The sequence below is a fragment of the Lemur catta genome, chromosome 6, assembly GCF_020740605.2.
Source record: "Lemur catta isolate mLemCat1 chromosome 6, mLemCat1.pri, whole genome shotgun sequence".
Lineage (NCBI taxonomy): Eukaryota > Metazoa > Chordata > Mammalia > Primates > Lemuridae > Lemur > Lemur catta.
In genome coordinates this window covers 2,619,111-2,635,609 of record NC_059133.1, presented here as the reverse complement: position 1 = coordinate 2,635,609, position 16,499 = coordinate 2,619,111, and the positions used below count along the sequence as shown (strand labels likewise).

The window sequence follows — 16,499 nt, the reverse complement described above, 5'->3', positions numbered from 1 at the left end:
TCTCAGTCTCCAAGCTACAAGGATGACTTGGGCCCTTCGGGCCAGCCCCCAGCTCTAGCCCCCTTGTGATGCGAATCTCCTCACCAGCCTCACACGCAGCCCTTCTGGAAGGACCCCGTCCCTGGCAGCGCATGGCAGAAACCCCGCGGCACAGCCTCCCCCGGGCGGTGAGGGCTGGGGCTGTGCGCAGGAGCCGAGAGCCCTGGGTGAGCCTCTCTGGTCTCAGCGTTCCCGTCTGTCAAACGGACATGAAACATTTCTCTCAGCACGTTGTTAGAATAAATAAGGAAAGGGTCAGTAAGGGCCTCACATGGTGCAGGGCACAGAGAGGGTACGCTGTGAGTGCCCAGAGAGCAGCAGCGGCCCAGGGCGCCACCGTCACCCGCCCGGGAGAAGCAGGAAAGGAACGTCAGAGGTCGGGGAGCTGGGGGCTCTGGCGCCCCTCCTGGTGGCACTCCCGTGACGAGTGACGCTCAGAGCAGCCGGGGCCTGGTCTCTGGGGCCTCTGGAGCCTCCACAAGTTCGTCTTTCCAAAATCTCAAAGGTTGGTAAGCAGGTGGCCCAGGGTTCACCTGCACCCTGATCCCTGTTCCCTGTTCCATGGACGTCCCAGTCCAGCCAGGGCAGCACCTGAGCCATCTGCACCCGATTCAGCCTGGGTGGCCGGTGTGCCAGGGTTCCGTTCTGCACCTGGGGTACCTGCGCCTCCTCACCTGGCTGTTGGCTTATTGGCTGCTCACCTGCGAGTTGTTCATTTATCCAGCAAGCACGTGGGCAGCCCACGTGCTGAGCACAGGCCCGGGGCAGTGAGCTGCCGCGCTGACCGCAAGGCCCAGGCCAGTCCCGCCTACCCCTCTGAGCCAGGCCCGTCTCCCCTGGTCACCGCGTGCCCCATCTCCCCCACCACACCGTCCCCTGCACCCACAGGGCCCCCGTGCCCGTGATCCTCCCTTGGGACCAGGTGACAAGAGACTAGCCTGCATCCCCCCTTCTGAATGGAAGGTTCTCTACCTTCCGTGGGGGCTTGACAGGCGCCAGCCTCAGTGGCGGTCACGTGGCTCACACGCGTGGCTGCACGGTTGGTACAGAGGGCCTTGGCTTCCGCCGCAGGGCGCCTGGCAAGGCACGGGCCTCGCTCTTCCCGCTGTGACGCTCAGGGAACCGCCGCCGTCCCCAGCGTGGAGGCCGTGTCACTGTCGAGCGGCCACACGGGGGTCATGTCACTTCCCACAGCCTCCGTGGGGCGTAAGCAGCTCGGGAAGCAGCACATTCAGGCCGCGGGAGCCTGTCTGGTTCTCACCAAGCCGTGGGACCCGGGCCTCGCAGGCTGTGGCTCTGCGTGCAGGTCTGAGCACTCGAGGCGACTTCCGTGGGACACGTGGTGCCCCCTCGTGCTCTTGTCAGCTGAGTGACTCTGTGCACACGCCACGTTCCCCAGGCGGGACTGCGGTGGCCTCCCAGTGCGTGCTCACGCAGAAGCTGACCTTTCCGGATCCCGGCCTCCCAGGCAGAGGAAAATCAATGTGAGAACACAGACTCGAACAACTCGGGAAATGTAATAATTCTTACAATGTATATTACAAGGAAAAATACCATTTTGCTAGTGAATCTGCGCCATCAACTTGCCGAAAGTCGATACCACCACACATGGAAGCGGAGCCGTGAAAGCTCAGTCCACCGCTGGGAAAGGCTCCGGGGCCTGGGTCCCACGCGGCCCCGCACGGCGGCGGGAGACTCCGTGGGGCGGTGCCCTGTGGGTCACGGTGGCCACGGTGGCCTCGCTCACCTAGAAATCCCGCCCGCCCTGGGTTGACGAGGACCCTCAGGTGAGAGGGGCGTAAAGCCACCCTGCGGGCCTGCGGCCGTCTGACCCTAGGCACGGGCAAAAGGACAGAGCAGGGTCACCACCCACTGGACCCTGATCTCTGCCCCGGCCCAGGGAAGGACTCCATGTCCTTCGTGTTGTGGGTGCCTGACAGCCCGGGTTTCGGTCCTGCTCTGCGATGTCCTGGCTGTTTGAGCCCTGGGCCAGAGACGTCGCGACTGGGACCCCAGCCTTCTCATCGGGAGGTGGCAGTGGCAGGGACACTCACCGGGGAGCGCCGTGTGCGGGCACATGGGAGTGTGTGCAGGCCGCTAGGCTGGGCCTTCCCCGCGGGGCCTCGGCTGGCCACGCGCCGCCCCGCTGCGAAGGTGTGACCGCTGGCCTTGCTGCCCTTGCTGGCCCCCTGCTGCCTTTTCACTCGGAAGACCCACTTGTTCTTGGCGTGCGTGCCGTGCCGTGCTCCGAGGGGATGGTTACTGGTTTTAGGAAGCCAGGCTTTTGTGGTCGGGTCAAGTTGACCAATATGAAGTTATCTGTCAGCCATTTACCCAAAACCGCGTGTTCCAAACCCAGACTGAGTCAGCACGGTGGGCTCTTCTCCTGGGTGAGAGAACCGCTGCAGCCTTCGTGGAATTCTGGGATTCCACCTGGCTCCTGGTGGCCCTGGGCCACATCGGAGCAGGCCCGAGGCGATGCCTGTCCCTCTCCCCAAGGGCTGTCCTCCGCGAGTCGCACCATCTCAGCCGCTCCCTCCTCTGTGGGCCACACTCCTCAGCCCACAGTGCACGGTCAGGAGAGCCCCTGGCCCAGTGCAGGTGCTGGGGAGGCTCTTCCAGGTGTGTCCCCGTGTCCCCCCAAGTCCACAGAGCTGCCCTCTTGGCCACGCATGGTTGTTATCTTCAGTTATAAAATGAATCTAGTCTTAGTATTGAACGCCTTTGGCCTGTTCCTAATTGTCATCTCTTTTAATGCTCACAATGAGGCCCAGACACGGTGGCTCACGCCTGTAATCCCAGCACTTTGGGAGGCCAAGGCAGGAGGATCACTTGAGGCCAGGAGTTCGAGACCAACCTGGGCTACATAGCAAGAGCCTGTCTGTACAAGAAATAAAATAATAAAAAAATCCTCTCATAGCGAGGGAGGTGGTATTTTCCCCATTTTACAAATCAAGACCTTGGGCCTCAGAGACAATGTGCTTGGCCCAGGCTGCACGGCAGAGCTGGGACGGGCACAGGCCTCCGCGGCCCTCTCGGGGGGACACGGTGCCAGTCTGTGTCACAGGAAGCTTGCTGGAGATGGGTCCCCCAGGCCGAGCTAGCCAGGCTTGGGAGAAAGGCACCGAGGCTGATCAGGGCTAGCGTGGACTACCTGTAACAAGAAAACAAAAAAACATGACAGCATACTTTGTTCTCACGTTAACCAAGGCCGGAAGTGGGCAGCTCCAGGCTGGAATAGCAGCCTAAGTGTTTTGGGGACTGAGGCTCCCGTCTTTCTCCTCTGCTGCTCGTGGCTTCTAGTCTCAGAGTCACCTCATGACCTAAAGCGGCTGCTGAAATTCTGGCAATCACATCTGTGTTCCGGACTGGCAGCAAGAGGATAAAAATGCACCATTCCCTGCCACGACAGCTCCTTCTATAAGCTTTTCTTGAATTCCACCCAGTCTTCCAAATACACCTCATATGCCAGAACTGAGTCACCTGGCCACATGTGACTGCAAAAGGGGTCTGGAAAATGAGGTATTTTAGCTTAGGCTCCTGCCCCCTTGGAGGCGACTGGAGCTCTGATCCTAGGGGACAAGGGGAAGGCAGCTCAGTGGCTGTTGCTGGCACGTGGCGGTTCCTGCCGTGGTACTCCGGGTGGAGAAAGCGGCACGTGCAGTGACCTAGAGGCCAGAGAACCTGCAGGCAGGAAGGTCTGAGAGAAGGGAGTCCCGTCGGCTGGCGTGGTGGGTGCCAGGGAGAATGAGGCGGAGAGGCCGGGGACAGGGAAGAGCTGTGGCCATCACCCAAGCCAGAGGTGACCAAGCAGCCAGCATGAGCCAAGGAGGAAGTGGGTGTCTAGGGGGCGTGTTTAGAAGCTGGGCCGCGTTTAGGGTCTGCTGATAAGTTGAGCATGGTTGGGGGTGGGGACGGGTCAGGGACAGAGAAGAAGGAGAAGGAAACTGAAGATGACTCCTGGGTTCTTGTGTTGGGGACTGGCTGGAAACTGATGCTGGAGAGCAAGATAAGACCCACGAGGGACAGTGCCGCTCGGCAGGGACAGTGCCGGGTCCCACGTGGCCGTGGGGAGTGGCAGGGCCTGTAGGAAGCCCACGTGCACTGGACTGGGCCCGTGTGCCCGCTGGCCGGCAGAAGTCACTGTCGGGCCCGTCAGCAGAGGGTGTGTAGCTGGGAGGTGTAGGTGGGGGCAGGTGCCACCGTGTAGGTGAGAAGGGCCAGGAGGAAGGTGTGACAGAGAACGGGGCGGGGGGGGGCAGCAGGTGGGGCTCCAGACCACAGCCCCTTCCCTCTTGCTGCAGACACACAGCCCTGCCGCACGGCGGTCCCCTGTGCCCTGCCACTGTCCCCAGCGGCCCCTCCTCACGCGCTTTGCTCTTGGTGTCCTGGTTGGTATAGGTCCTGCCATCGTCTGAGGGATTCTGGGCCCATGCGAGTGACCCGTGTAACCCTCTGAGCTCTGTTTCTTGTCATCCTGGTCTTGAATTGGCTTCTTCTCTTTGGCTGACCTTGGCTACAGCCTTCAGTTGTCACATGCAGGACACTGTCATGGCCCAGAAACAGCCCCCTCTGAAATCACTGCTTCCTGACTTACGTTCCCTCCTTCCTAAAATATCTGAGGCCGTAGTATGGGCCCGTCCGTGTGCAGACAGTGTCTGGCCTGGCAGGGTGCAAGTCTGGCTCCCTGGGTCCCTTGGGAAGCTGGGGACCTGCCTGACCCTCTCTACACCTGTCCCTTCAGCCCACCCTGCAGCTGGGAGCTGCCACCATGTGCGGACAGCATGCCTGACGCTGTCTGGGCTCGGACTGCAGTCCCTTTAGACAGGGCACGAGGACCGCTGCTCTGGGACAGGCGCTGGGGTCCTGGGGGCCGAGCGCAGCCCGCAGTGGCCCCTCCAGTGATTTCCCTGCGATCAGGAGTGGGGCAGCCCCACACCTGCTGGCCGCCTCCCCTAGAAGCGGGCCTTTCCCTAGCGGTGCCCCACGGCGTCCCTGGGCCCAGACACCGCAGAGCAGGAAGTCCCCACAGACCCAGAGACCGAGTGTGGTGCGAGGGTGTGTGGCGTCCCCCGCGTGCACAGGTGAAAGGGGCAGCAGCCCGGTGGGCGCTCCACGCCGGCCTTTTGCTTTCAATACTGAAAGGTGTTTTTCTCTTTGTAATTCCTTTCTTGGGAAAAAAATGAAATTAATTAGAAGGACAGTTTATGTCCCTGTGCCATCGGAAGGCGCATGTATCGAGGTGTCACCTTCCGAGGGCTGTCAGCCCGGCGAGGCGGCCAGCTCCAGCAGCTGCCACCCCGTTCCGGCCGGCTGTCACTGCCTTTTTATTTTTAGCCCTAGTTTGGTCCAGAACTTGACAAGATTTTCAAACTAATAACTGGATTGTCAAAGAAATCAGTTGTCAGAGCCTGCAGTCAGGCTCCCAGGCTGTTGTGAGGGAGGGAGGAAGCGGCCCTAGGGACAGCCTGGCCACCGTGGATCGGGGACCATGCTGAGGCGATTGGGGTGTTGTCAGGCCGCACAGCCCCTCCTTGAAGGCGGTGTGGACACAGAGCACTCAAAGGACATCGCAGTTCAGGCTCCACATGTCACAGAGCAACAGCGTCTCCCTTCCTGGGCATCGGGGTCGTCACCCCGTGAATTACCGCGTGTTCCAGCGCCAGAGGACGGGCTCAGCCAGCCCACGCCCCGACTGCAGTCCGCCTTCGCGGGGAGTGGCGTGGGCCCGGCGCAGCCTGACCTTTCTGCTGTGTAGTTACTTTCATGTCTTCTGTGTATCAGGTTGTGTTCTGTATTCTCTGATCTTCTAGTTAAAAGGGCATTGAGTGTGATAGAAAGGTTAAAAATAAGATAAATAAGGATGAACTTTTCGCAGGCAATTTTCTTCCCAGGGCCCCGTGGCCCCTCCTGAGTCTGTGGCTGGTGCCTGACGCCGTGGACTCTGGCACTCGGCCCTGGTTCCTCAAGGCCCCCGAGCCGGCCGCGCCCTGCGCCGAGCACCCTCCCTCCCGGGTGGAGCTTCCTTGCCTGGCAGACGGCCGACGGCCTTCCCGGCTCCCGGAGGAGCCAAAGTCGACCACGCCACCGATGCGCCGTCCCCAGGCGCTCACTCCGCGGGCAGCTTCCGAGGCTCCGGGCGGGTGTGAGCAGCGGCTGAGCTGGGACTGACACCGGCCCGGCCTCCCGGCTTCCACATGAGGACTCATTCTAAGTTCCAGGGCAGAGTAGGGGCAGATTGAGTGGGGACGGTCCCCCAAGAGCCCTCGAGACCTCCCTGAGAAGCAGAGTTGCGTGGGGTCAGGTTCAGGGTGTGGGGAGGGCAGCCCCAGTGGTGGGGGACACCACAGTCTGGGCTGTCACTCCTCTTCTTGAGTGGCTGTCCCTGTCTCAGACCTGCTGGGTGTGGAGAATACCCCACAGGCCGTGTCGTCGGGACCCGCACCAGAGAATCTCAGAGCAGCTGCCCCTCTCCTTCCTCCCCGCCCAGGGTCCTTCCCTACCTCATAGCACACATCCTCCCGCGTGGGCTGGGTCACACTGTCACCTGATGGATTGGTGTGAGTGCCCTGCCCACCCGGCCAGCCAGTGGCCCCCCTCTTCTCCTCTGGCCACCCATCCCCCACCTGGGAGCCACCGCTCCCTCCCTGCTGCCGGCCGCAGCCCACCTGATGCTCGGCAGGCGCTGTGGGTTCCACCATCTCGTCTCTCCTCCCCGTCTCCTGGCCGCAGTCTCACGGCTGGTCCTTTATTCCCACGGCCCTAGGAGGCCTGCGTGGCACAGCTGCTCGTGCACTATCCAGGGCTCTGTTCCGTACCTCCCTGAGGGGCAGGCAGCAGGGCTGGCCCTGCGGGAGGACAGCAGACCGGGCGCTGGTGGCCCTGGTGTGCAGGTAACGCAGGGGCAGAGTGGCCTTGCCCGGTGCCAGGAGGTGCCAGAGGTCACCTGGGGGCACTGGGGCTCCCCAGAGGGGGTGACTTATGTCTCCTCCAGGCACTCTGTGTCGCTCCTTTCACTTGGAAATCGCTTCACCACCTGGGCACGCGGCACCGGAGCAACCCTGAGCACCTGTGCGCAGCCCCCTCCCCCAGACCTGAGCCGCTGCGGTGGCCGGGCGCGCTGTGTCCCCGCTGCCCAGGAGGCTCAGGCGGGAGGATCACTCGAACCCGGGAGTTCCAGGCCAGCCTGGGCAACATGCGCGACCCCATCTCTAAAACCGAAAACCAAACACGCCGGGCGCACGGCAGCCTGGGCAGGACGGCCGTCCCCTCGGACACGCCCACTTTCTCCACCTCTCGATTGTGCTGTCCATGACGCACCGTGTGACTGCTGACTCTTGACGTCACACAACATGGTCTCTGACGGTTCTGCATCCTTTGAACTTCGCAGACGGTGTCGTGTGGCACATGCCTGCGTGGGGACGGCAGCTGTGGGGGCTGGGCTGTCCTCACTGCTGCTCGGGCGGCGATGTGCTCCTGCTGCCTCCCTCACCCACTCTGCGCCACGGTGGCCCTTCCCACGTGCACCCCACGGCTCAGCCAGCGGGCGGGCGTGCCGGCATGACCTCTGCCCTCTGAGCTCCACAGCTCGCTGACCCCGCCCTGGGAGGCTCCGAGTCTGTGTGAGGCGGGTGGGTCGGTGCCCAGCCCCACCTTCCCTTCAGAGGGCTGGGCAGGGCTCGCGCCAGGGGCAGCCTGGGCAGTGACCATCTGCAGGGGTCCTAGCTTGGGGTCAGGGTACCTCTGCAGGTCACCCGTCCTCCAAGCCCTCGTTCTCTCTTTCACGTTAATGTGTCACCAGTGACCCCTGCATGCTGGGTGTGGTGGGCCGACCTGGGTCCTCCAGGCAGTGGCTTGGCACCTGGGTGAGCGCCGGGCTCTGGGCTGGGCCTTCCCAGCCCTTCACCCTCCGGCCTGCAGCTGTGCCTGCCTCGCCTGTTCCCTGCGCCAACCCCTGCCCCTCTCTGCACCCTCGTTCCCCTCCACCCCTGCTCCCCTCCTCACCCCCGCCACCCTCACCTCTACGCCCTCATCCCCACCCCTGCACCCTCACCCCTGTATCCCCCATCCCCGAGCTTCCCACCCTGCACCATGCACCCCCCACTCCCCCATCAGGGCCTTCCCAGGGGGCTGCAGTCTGGGGTCAGGGCTGAGGCTCCCCCATCCCCCCTACCTGGTATCCGGTACGGCTGCAGCCGGCTCGCAGTGTTTGCTGACTTGTGTTGTTGACATCACTAGGAACTTGGAGGAATTGGCGCTACGTGACCCAGACTCTTTTAAGCACATTGAGCACAGCAACAACAAAATGCTTAAAGAAATCTCAGGGCGAAGGAGGTTGTAAGAGGATTCTTTGCTGTGAAGAGAGAGATCACTCTTGTTTGTCTTGGGTCAGAATGGGGCCCTCCGCTCTGGGACGACAAGAAGGGAAGGAGGGGGAGAGGAGAGGGGTGGCCAGGGCGGGGGAGACTGCGGCCCGGCGGGCACGGCCCCGTCTGGGAAGCAGGCCTGGGCCCCACGGTCCCCGGCGTGTTCTGGGCACGGATCCCGGCTGGCCCTCTGCACAGCGCCGGGGCAGGCCGCGCCCTCCCCGCTCCCGCGTGTGGAAACAGGGCAGGGAAGCCCACCTTACCCGACCCCATCGCAGGGGCTGCCGGGCGTGCTGGGACCACCCGGCTCCAGCTTCCCAGGCCGGGTGGGTGCCTGTCCCAGGGCCCTGGACGGGGCGGAGGAAGATGGCACCTTGGGGTCTGTCCTCCTCCTGCCTCAGACCAGAGGGGACCTGCCCACGGCTGCACAGCACTGACAGCTCAGGGCACGGCCTGCTCCAGAAAGGAGGCAGGACAGATGTGGGTCCCCTCGACAGACGTGGGTCCCCTCGCCAGACATGGGTCCCCTTGACAGATGTGGGTCCCCTCGCCCCATGCTGCGACCTAAACACCAGAGACACACCACACAGCACACGCACCTCCCACGTACACACACCACACAGCACACACCGTGCACCTCACGCCATACACATGCAAACCACGTGTGACTCACACATATCACAGACATACACACATAACTTCTGTACACATACTTGCCACACGCACCACACCACACACACCACATACATGCATCGCACACCACCTGTACACACACCACACACAGCACAAATGCCACATATACACTGCACACACCACACACCATCTGTACACACACCATACACACCACATACATGCATCGCACACCACCTGTACACATACCACACACAGCACAAATGCCACATACACACACCACACACCATCTGTACACACACCACACACACCACATACACACTACACACACCACATATTATCACACACCACACTTTACACATACCACATGTACCCTACACACACTACACACAAACACCGTAAATACCACATACATGGTACATACACCACATACACACACCACACACACCATGTACACACCACACACACCACATACACACTACACCCACCACATATACCTCCCCCCCACACGACACACACACCGCACATACGCTGGGCGCACAGCACACCCCCCCAGGCTGGGGAGGGACGGCCACCGGACACTTCGCGCTTCTCACGGCTGACCCTCCCCCCAGAAGGCCGGGCCACGCTCCGCAGCCGACGCGCTCTGTGCGTGTGCTCGGAACCCGGCGTGGGGAGGGGGTGGCTCCCAGTGCCTCTGTGAGCTCAGCAGAAGCCACCTGACTGAGGACACACGTGTCCCCGCAGAGGGAGCCGGAGGGTGAACACGCAGCAGGTGCCCGAGGTCCCACGCGCTGTGTCCCGGTGGCAGAGCACTGTGGGGGACGCCTTTCCTCACCACGCGCTGGTGCCCAAGTTTACACGGTGGGCCCGGGGAGGAGGGGCCTTGCCGGCAGCTGCCGTTGGGCTTGCCCAGCCGGGGCCCCAGGGCCAGACCCTGCTGTCCCCACAGAACCACGCAGCCCCTTGGCACTGTCTGCTTGGGAGAAGGGGCCGCCCTTGTCTTGGTGGGCAGCCGTGGGTTTGCGTGCGGCTGCGGGAGCCGGTGTGTCTGCAGCCCTGGGCAGCTGGGCCCGGGGCCTCCCCAGCTGTGCTGCCCCCCGGAACCCCTGGGTCTTCCAGGCCTGTGGCCCCTCCTGCCCCCCCCCCACCTGCCCTCTTTGGACCCCGTGACAGTTTTAAGTATGAAATGCAGGGTTTCCACTGGAGCAGTGCCGTTACTTCACTGTTTTGGAACAGTCTGGAATCTGAATCTTTCAATCATTTACATCTTGACCTGTTCTCTGCGGTTCTTCCACATCCCTCCACCTGACAAGAGCACGCCACGGGATTGAGGCTGCAAAGGGACAGAGTTGTCCCCACGGGGAAGCAAAGAGTGGGCGTGAGGTCCCAGGTAGGAGAGCCCACAGCTGCCCTGCCCTCCCCTGCAGGGCCCCCGAGCACCGGACCGTCCTCTGTGTTTGCGGGTGGACCACGGGGCCTCCGCTGCTCCCTGGGCCATTTTTCAGTTCTAGAAACTTTGTGGTTTCCAGGGTGCGGGGGAGAAGGGGAGGCAGCGTGACCCTCCACGACACGTGATGGTCAGGCCCTCCCTCCTGTCAGCCCAGGGACACGAGGTGACCTTGGAGAGAGCGACCAGTCCTGCTGGGGCTGGAGCACTGCCGGGAAAACCTTCTAGAAGGGGACAGTGTCTGGATTACCTTTTGGAAATTGAAATAATGTTTTCCATACATCCCATTGCAAAGAAATTTTGGAAAACAGAATGTTAAAGAAGAGAAATAGGGGACACCCCTCCCCCCCCCGCCCGCGCCTGGCTGGCCGCTGCTGGGGTGGTCCGTCGTCCGCCTCCTGCCCGCTGCACGGCCACGCGTGTCCCGGTGTCAGGGCCACCGTGCTCCCCACGCAGCTGCTCCCTCATCATCTCCCTGACCACCACGCGCAGAGTTGTCAGTAGCATCATGTGTTTTCAGCAACATATTTTTAAACCGCTAAATAAATAAACATCCCATCATATGGATGTACCAAAATTTCATTCACAGACGCAAGCAGAGTTGGCCTTTTTCCCCCAACATTTTGCTGTGAAAAAGTTAAAATACAGAAAAGCTGAACGCATAATTCAGTGGACACCACCTAGATTTGGCATTTGGTGGCATTTTCCATATTTGCTTGGTTGACCTGTAGCAAGGGGCTGGGGTTTGGGGGGAGCCACTGGGAGGTGAGTTGCAGAGACCAGCACCTTTGCCGCCCGCTGACCACGCGGCTCCTGGGGAAGGGCACAAGCACGGACCGTGGGCACCGTGTGGCACTGACGCGGGTTCTCTGGTGTCCGTTAGTCCCGGGGCTCTTTGGACCCCCAGTTGTTCCCAGACCTCCATTTGACAGGACAGGCACGTCCTCTGCTGTCTGGTGGAAGGCCCTGCGGGCTGGGGCAGGAACGCTGACCCTCGTCCCCCATGGTGCGAGGTCCGTGGAGGCCGTTCTCAGTCGGAAATGGGCACGGCAGTGGGGAGGGGAGGGGAGACGGCCCTGTCGGGGGGCAGAGGGCGTGCGAGGCCGGGCGCCCCGCAGCTGAGTGTAGGGGTGGACCCCAGCGCAGGCAGGCCTTTGTTCTGATTCCGGCCTGGGCCCCCCCAGACTTCATTTTCTGCTCTGTGCAGTGTGACCATCACTCTGTGGCTGTGCAAGGGCCCGTGATGGCCGGGGCCAGGCGACCCCTGCGTGCCCAGCCCTGCCCTCCCCCCAGCCTGTGCGGGGGTTCCCCTGCCCCTCGGAGCAGGCACTGGCCACTGCTCCAGGGCCCACAGGAAAGACGGGACAGTGGTCGTGAGGATGACGAGACATCGGGCAGGTTCCCAGAGCCCTTTGTTCCTGGCGGCTCTGTCGCGGCCCTGCCAGCCTGGGTGGCACCTTTCCTGCCCACTCCTCACAGGCTGGGGGCCGGGCTGCCTGTGCTCTGCCCGCAGCCCGCTGTCCCCACTGCGGCTCAGGGGACGGGGTGGCCCCTGCGTGTGCGAGTCTCCCGGCCCCTCCACGCCGGGTTTCCTCACCTGAGAGCCTGCGGGGCCGGAGAGGAGCCCGCGGGGCGGCCTGCCAAGAGCCCCGCGCTGCTGCCCCCCGAGACCCCGAGCGTCCCCAGGCGGCGCCCGGCCTCCCTTCCACAGGCCGCCGGCCCCTCGCGGCTCCACAGGGGCGGTGGTTTTCTCGCTAAGCGGCACAAATTGAGCGTCACGAGGCAGATGGAAAAGTGAATTAAACCAATTAACCCTGCTACCTGCTTTGTGTGTCAACGTGGAGGCTCCCGCTTCATCTCTCCCGGTGAAGGGAAGGAAGTAATAAGAGTCGGCAAACGGCCCCTTTTAGCCCCATCGTGATTAATTTATTCATCTTTGCGTGTTGGCAATTTGTAAACTTCTGACTCGAGCAGCTTCTAATCGGACCTCTGTGCTCTCCGCGGCGCCGGGGAGCAGGTGCTGACAGGCTGCCACTGCGCGGCCCGGTCCTCCCTGCGCCTGGGGACAGAGGGGACGCTCGGCCGGTGCGGAGGGCGGGCCCCGGCCAGGCGGGAGGACAGGGGATGTGGCAGCGCAGTGCCGTCCAGCGGGAATAGGACTCCAGCCCCCAGCATGTGAAAACGAAAAATAGAACCAAACAGAAAATCCAGATGTCATTCACTTTAATAAAATACTTTATTTAATCCAGCGCATTCAAAATACTGGCATTTGAACCTGTAATCAGCATAAAAAATATTAAAGAAATGTTTTACATTCTTTTGTTCCTACCGTTTTCAAAAGCCACGGTGTGCTCTGTGGGAACAGCCGTCTCGGCCGGGACTCGCGGCCCCGTGACCGTGGCTCGCGGCCTGCGAAGGCGACGTCCGGGGTGCGATGTTTCTGGAGCTGCTCGGGTGGTGAGGACTCCGGGTCAGGGCTGAGAACACCGAGCTCAAGGCCACACAGGTGGGGACGGGTTCCATCACTTGTGACCGCAAACTCTTTGAGAAGGACCGTTGCAGACATCAGGCGTCGACCAGGAGGATTCGGGGAGCACAGGCCAGTGGAGAGAGGCGGGTCCCAGCTCACGCCGCGCTCCTGCCTTGGGGGCTCTGCTGGAGTGGGGGGGGCCACGGGCAAGGGCGGAAAAGAATCGCAGATCTGACTCAGCGTCGGTGCTGCGAGCAAAGCCTTGCTTTAATTTTGTCTCCGCTGACGTGGCCACAGCATTGTGTACAGGAAGGTGAAGGCTAAAAACGCAAATGCCGTCCGCCGTTCCCCGTCCCGGCCCCACCCTCTGCTCATGCAGCGCAGAGTCGTCCCCGGGAGAGCCGGGTCCCCTTTCGTGTGGCCGAGTGACGGTTTCATGAGCTGCGGCGCCTTTACCTGCACCACGCGGGTGATGCAGAACAGCGCGCGGCTGACAAGTGCGCCGTGGTTCCCAGAGAGGGGACACCTCTGCCAGTGCGTAAATAAGACAAGCCTTTTTAAGAAAGAAATCTGTATTTCAGGACGTGTTTGGCTGTGTTCTTTGCCTCCCGTAAAGGTCACCCAGATAGATTTCTCCTTCTTTAGCATTGCAGGCTGTGAAGACCCGGGCATTTCTATTCTCCCTCCATCCAGTGAACCTGGGGGACTAAATTAGATTCTGAAATTGAGTGTGCAGTGGAGCCAGTGCGTCCCCATAATGGGTGGGGATTGCTTCTCACCTTGCGAGTGGCGAGGTCATGATAATATGAAGCGAAGTGGATTAAAAATAAAACCAAAGGTATTTATTTATGACCTGCTCAGAATTGGATTGGCATCCGTGTGCGCTGCGTCTAATGGTGAAAGACAGCAGATTGATGTTGATGTGTCCCTGGGGACTTTTTGCCAGTGAAATTTGCTCTGTGAATTCAATTTAAAGGCCCACAGAAAGTATCCAAAATGCAAAAGGAAATGGAATTGCGGAAAGGGGATGGGCGCCCAGCAACAGCAAAACAACTAGAGGAGAGTTCTGGTCTGTGGCTCTCGTGAGACGGGCTCAGGGAGCACAGCGTGGGGACGGCCGCGCCCTGAATCAGCGAGGGGCCCGGCCGCCTTCCCCACCTCTGGGTCTGACTCCACATGACATGGGTGGGAGGAGTAGGAGCCTGCAGGTGGCCCTGGAGGGTCCTGGGGCCACACCCTCTAGGACCGTGGCCTGGTGGGGCCATCGGAGCACGGTGGTCATGTGAGGGCCCCCAAGTAGCACCTCTGTGCCCCAGGGCCCTGCACTTTCCTTCCCGCTACCTGCCTCGGTCACACTCGGTCACCGTCCTTCAGTGTCCAGCTCCCTGCTTCTAAACCATGAGCTCCAGAGACTGTCCTTTGTGTGTCTTGCAGGGGTGACTCAGTGCCCCCCCCCCCACCAGCCAGGTGGGGACAAGGCCCAGGTGAGGCCTGTGGGGGGAGCAGGGGACTCTAGCACGGAGCTCTCCGTAGCAGAGCTGCTCTCCCTGGAACAACGGGAGTCGAGTGAGCGACAGTCGCAGGCACTCACTGGTGTGTGCCCACCGAGTGTGTGACCGGTGTGCCCAGTGTGTGCCCACCGTGTGACCGGTGTGCCCAGTGTGTGCCCACCCTGAGTGCCCAGTGTGTGCCCAGCGAGTGTGTGACCGGTGTGCCCAGTGTGTGCCCACCGAGTGTGTGACCGGTGTGCCTAGCGTGTGCCCACCCTGAGTGCCCAGTGTGTGCCCACCGAGTGTGTGACCGGTGTGTGCCCACTGAGTATGTGACCGGTGTGCCTAGCACGTGCCCACCCTGAGTGCCCAGTGTGTGCCCAGCGAGTGTGTGACCGGTGTGCCTAGCGTGTGCCCACCCTGAGTGCCCAGTGTGTGCCCACCAAGTGTGTGACCGGTGTGCCCAGCGTGTGGCCATCACATGTGTGCCCAGTGTGTGCCATCGGGTGTGTGCCCACCCAGCGTGCCCACCTGATGCTGGCTGCTGGGTCCGCGCTGGCCTCCGGTCATGTTCCCAGTCTGCCCAGCAGCTCCGACCGGCGGGAACTGGTGCCTGGTGTGCAGAGGAGGAAGTGGGGTCTCAGAGGGTGCAGCCGTCGACCCAGGGTGCTCAGCTAGACCTTGAAGGTGAAGCCAGGCTGGTGGGAGCCCAGCGCCCCCGCTGCTGGGCCTGGTGCCTCCCGTATGAGGCAGGCGCTGGGGGCCGGGCTGGGCTGTGACGTGCTCCTGGACTCTCAGGGCTGGTTCTGCTCTGTGGTCCTCACACGCTCGTGCTTCAGCCACTGACTGTGCTGGTGCCCAGGGGTGTGGCCTGATGCAGAGGACTCTATGCCTAGGGGCAGTTCTGGGGGCAGCGGTGCCTTGTTTCCCGGGCTAGGAGAGGCTTTGGGGAGTGGGAAGCGCCCGGGTGGAGGCGGCAGACCTGCAGCCAGGCCCTGGGGAGCCGGGTTTCCCCGTAGGGGTGTGGGATTCAGTCAGTTGAAGTGCTGGGGCCCTACCTCAGCGTCTGCTCAGATGCCAGGACCAGGCCACGGCCCAGGGCCCCACCAGGGTCCCGCGGGGAGCAGCTACTGCCAGGGGCAGCTGTGGCTGGGCGCGTTTCCCAGGGTCCCCACTGCAGGGTTCCTGGTCTGCAGTCCCCCCCGCCCCGCCGTGGGTCACCTCTTCTGACCTGGGCCTGTCTCTGTCTCCCCAGGAGCTGCTGCTCTTCCTCCAGAACCTGCCCACGGCCCACTGGGACGACGAAGACATCAGCCTGCTGCTGGCGGACGCATACCGCCTCAAGTTTGCCTTCGCGGACGCCCCCAATCACTATAAGAAATGAGCCTGGGCCCATTCGCAGCAGGCCTCGCCATCCTTCCCGGGTGGCACCCCATCCCTGCCCGGCTGGCGCAGGCCCTCGCTCCAGTCCTGGGATGAGGAAGAGCCTTGTGGGCAGCCCTGCCCTCCAGGGGAGCTTGCCAGGATGGGTCCCCAGACTTGGTCCAGGGCTGGCGGGGACGGGCGGCCTCTGTCTCCTGAGATACCAAAGACAGCCAGGGGAGGGTCCTGGCTTTCGGGGCCAGCTGTGGGTGCAGAGTCCCCCTCGCCCTCCCCCGGGGGGAGCATCCTTGCCAAATGACCGCCTGCTGGAACCCCCAGCCCGGGCAGCCGGAGAGGCAGAGGCCTGCTGCCTGGGTCCAGGCCAGAGCGAGGTGGTAGCCATCTCACACCTACTTCGAAATGCAAAATTTCTATTCTGTTGCGTGAAAGAGAATAAAGTATAGAGCAGACATGCAGACTAAGGAGCCGCTGCACTAGCCTGGGGTCTCTGCTCCCGAGAGCCTCTCACGCTGGCCGTGTTCCTGTGGCCGCCAGCCTTGCACTTGGGGGTGTCTCTCGCTCACTGGGTCTGAGCTTGGCTAGGAAGCCCACGGCAAGAGCTGAGCCCTGAGCCCGCTGAGCTCCTGGGAGGCCGTGGGACAGGAGGCCTCTTGCATTCCTGGCTTTCCCTG

General features: G+C 62.2%; 1 protein-coding gene across 1 annotated transcript in view; it reads left to right on the top strand.

Annotated features, from left to right (window-relative positions):
- TBC1D22A (TBC1 domain family member 22A) overlaps positions 1–16,279 on the top strand; it is a 327,765-nt gene extending 311,486 nt beyond the window's left edge. The window contains 1 exon segment of the mRNA XM_045552759.1: positions 15,701–16,279. Within this exon segment, the coding sequence (XP_045408715.1) occupies positions 15,701–15,829 (129 nt within the window). The 3' untranslated portion in view covers positions 15,830–16,279.
- The last annotated feature ends 220 nt before the right edge of the window (positions 16,280–16,499 follow it).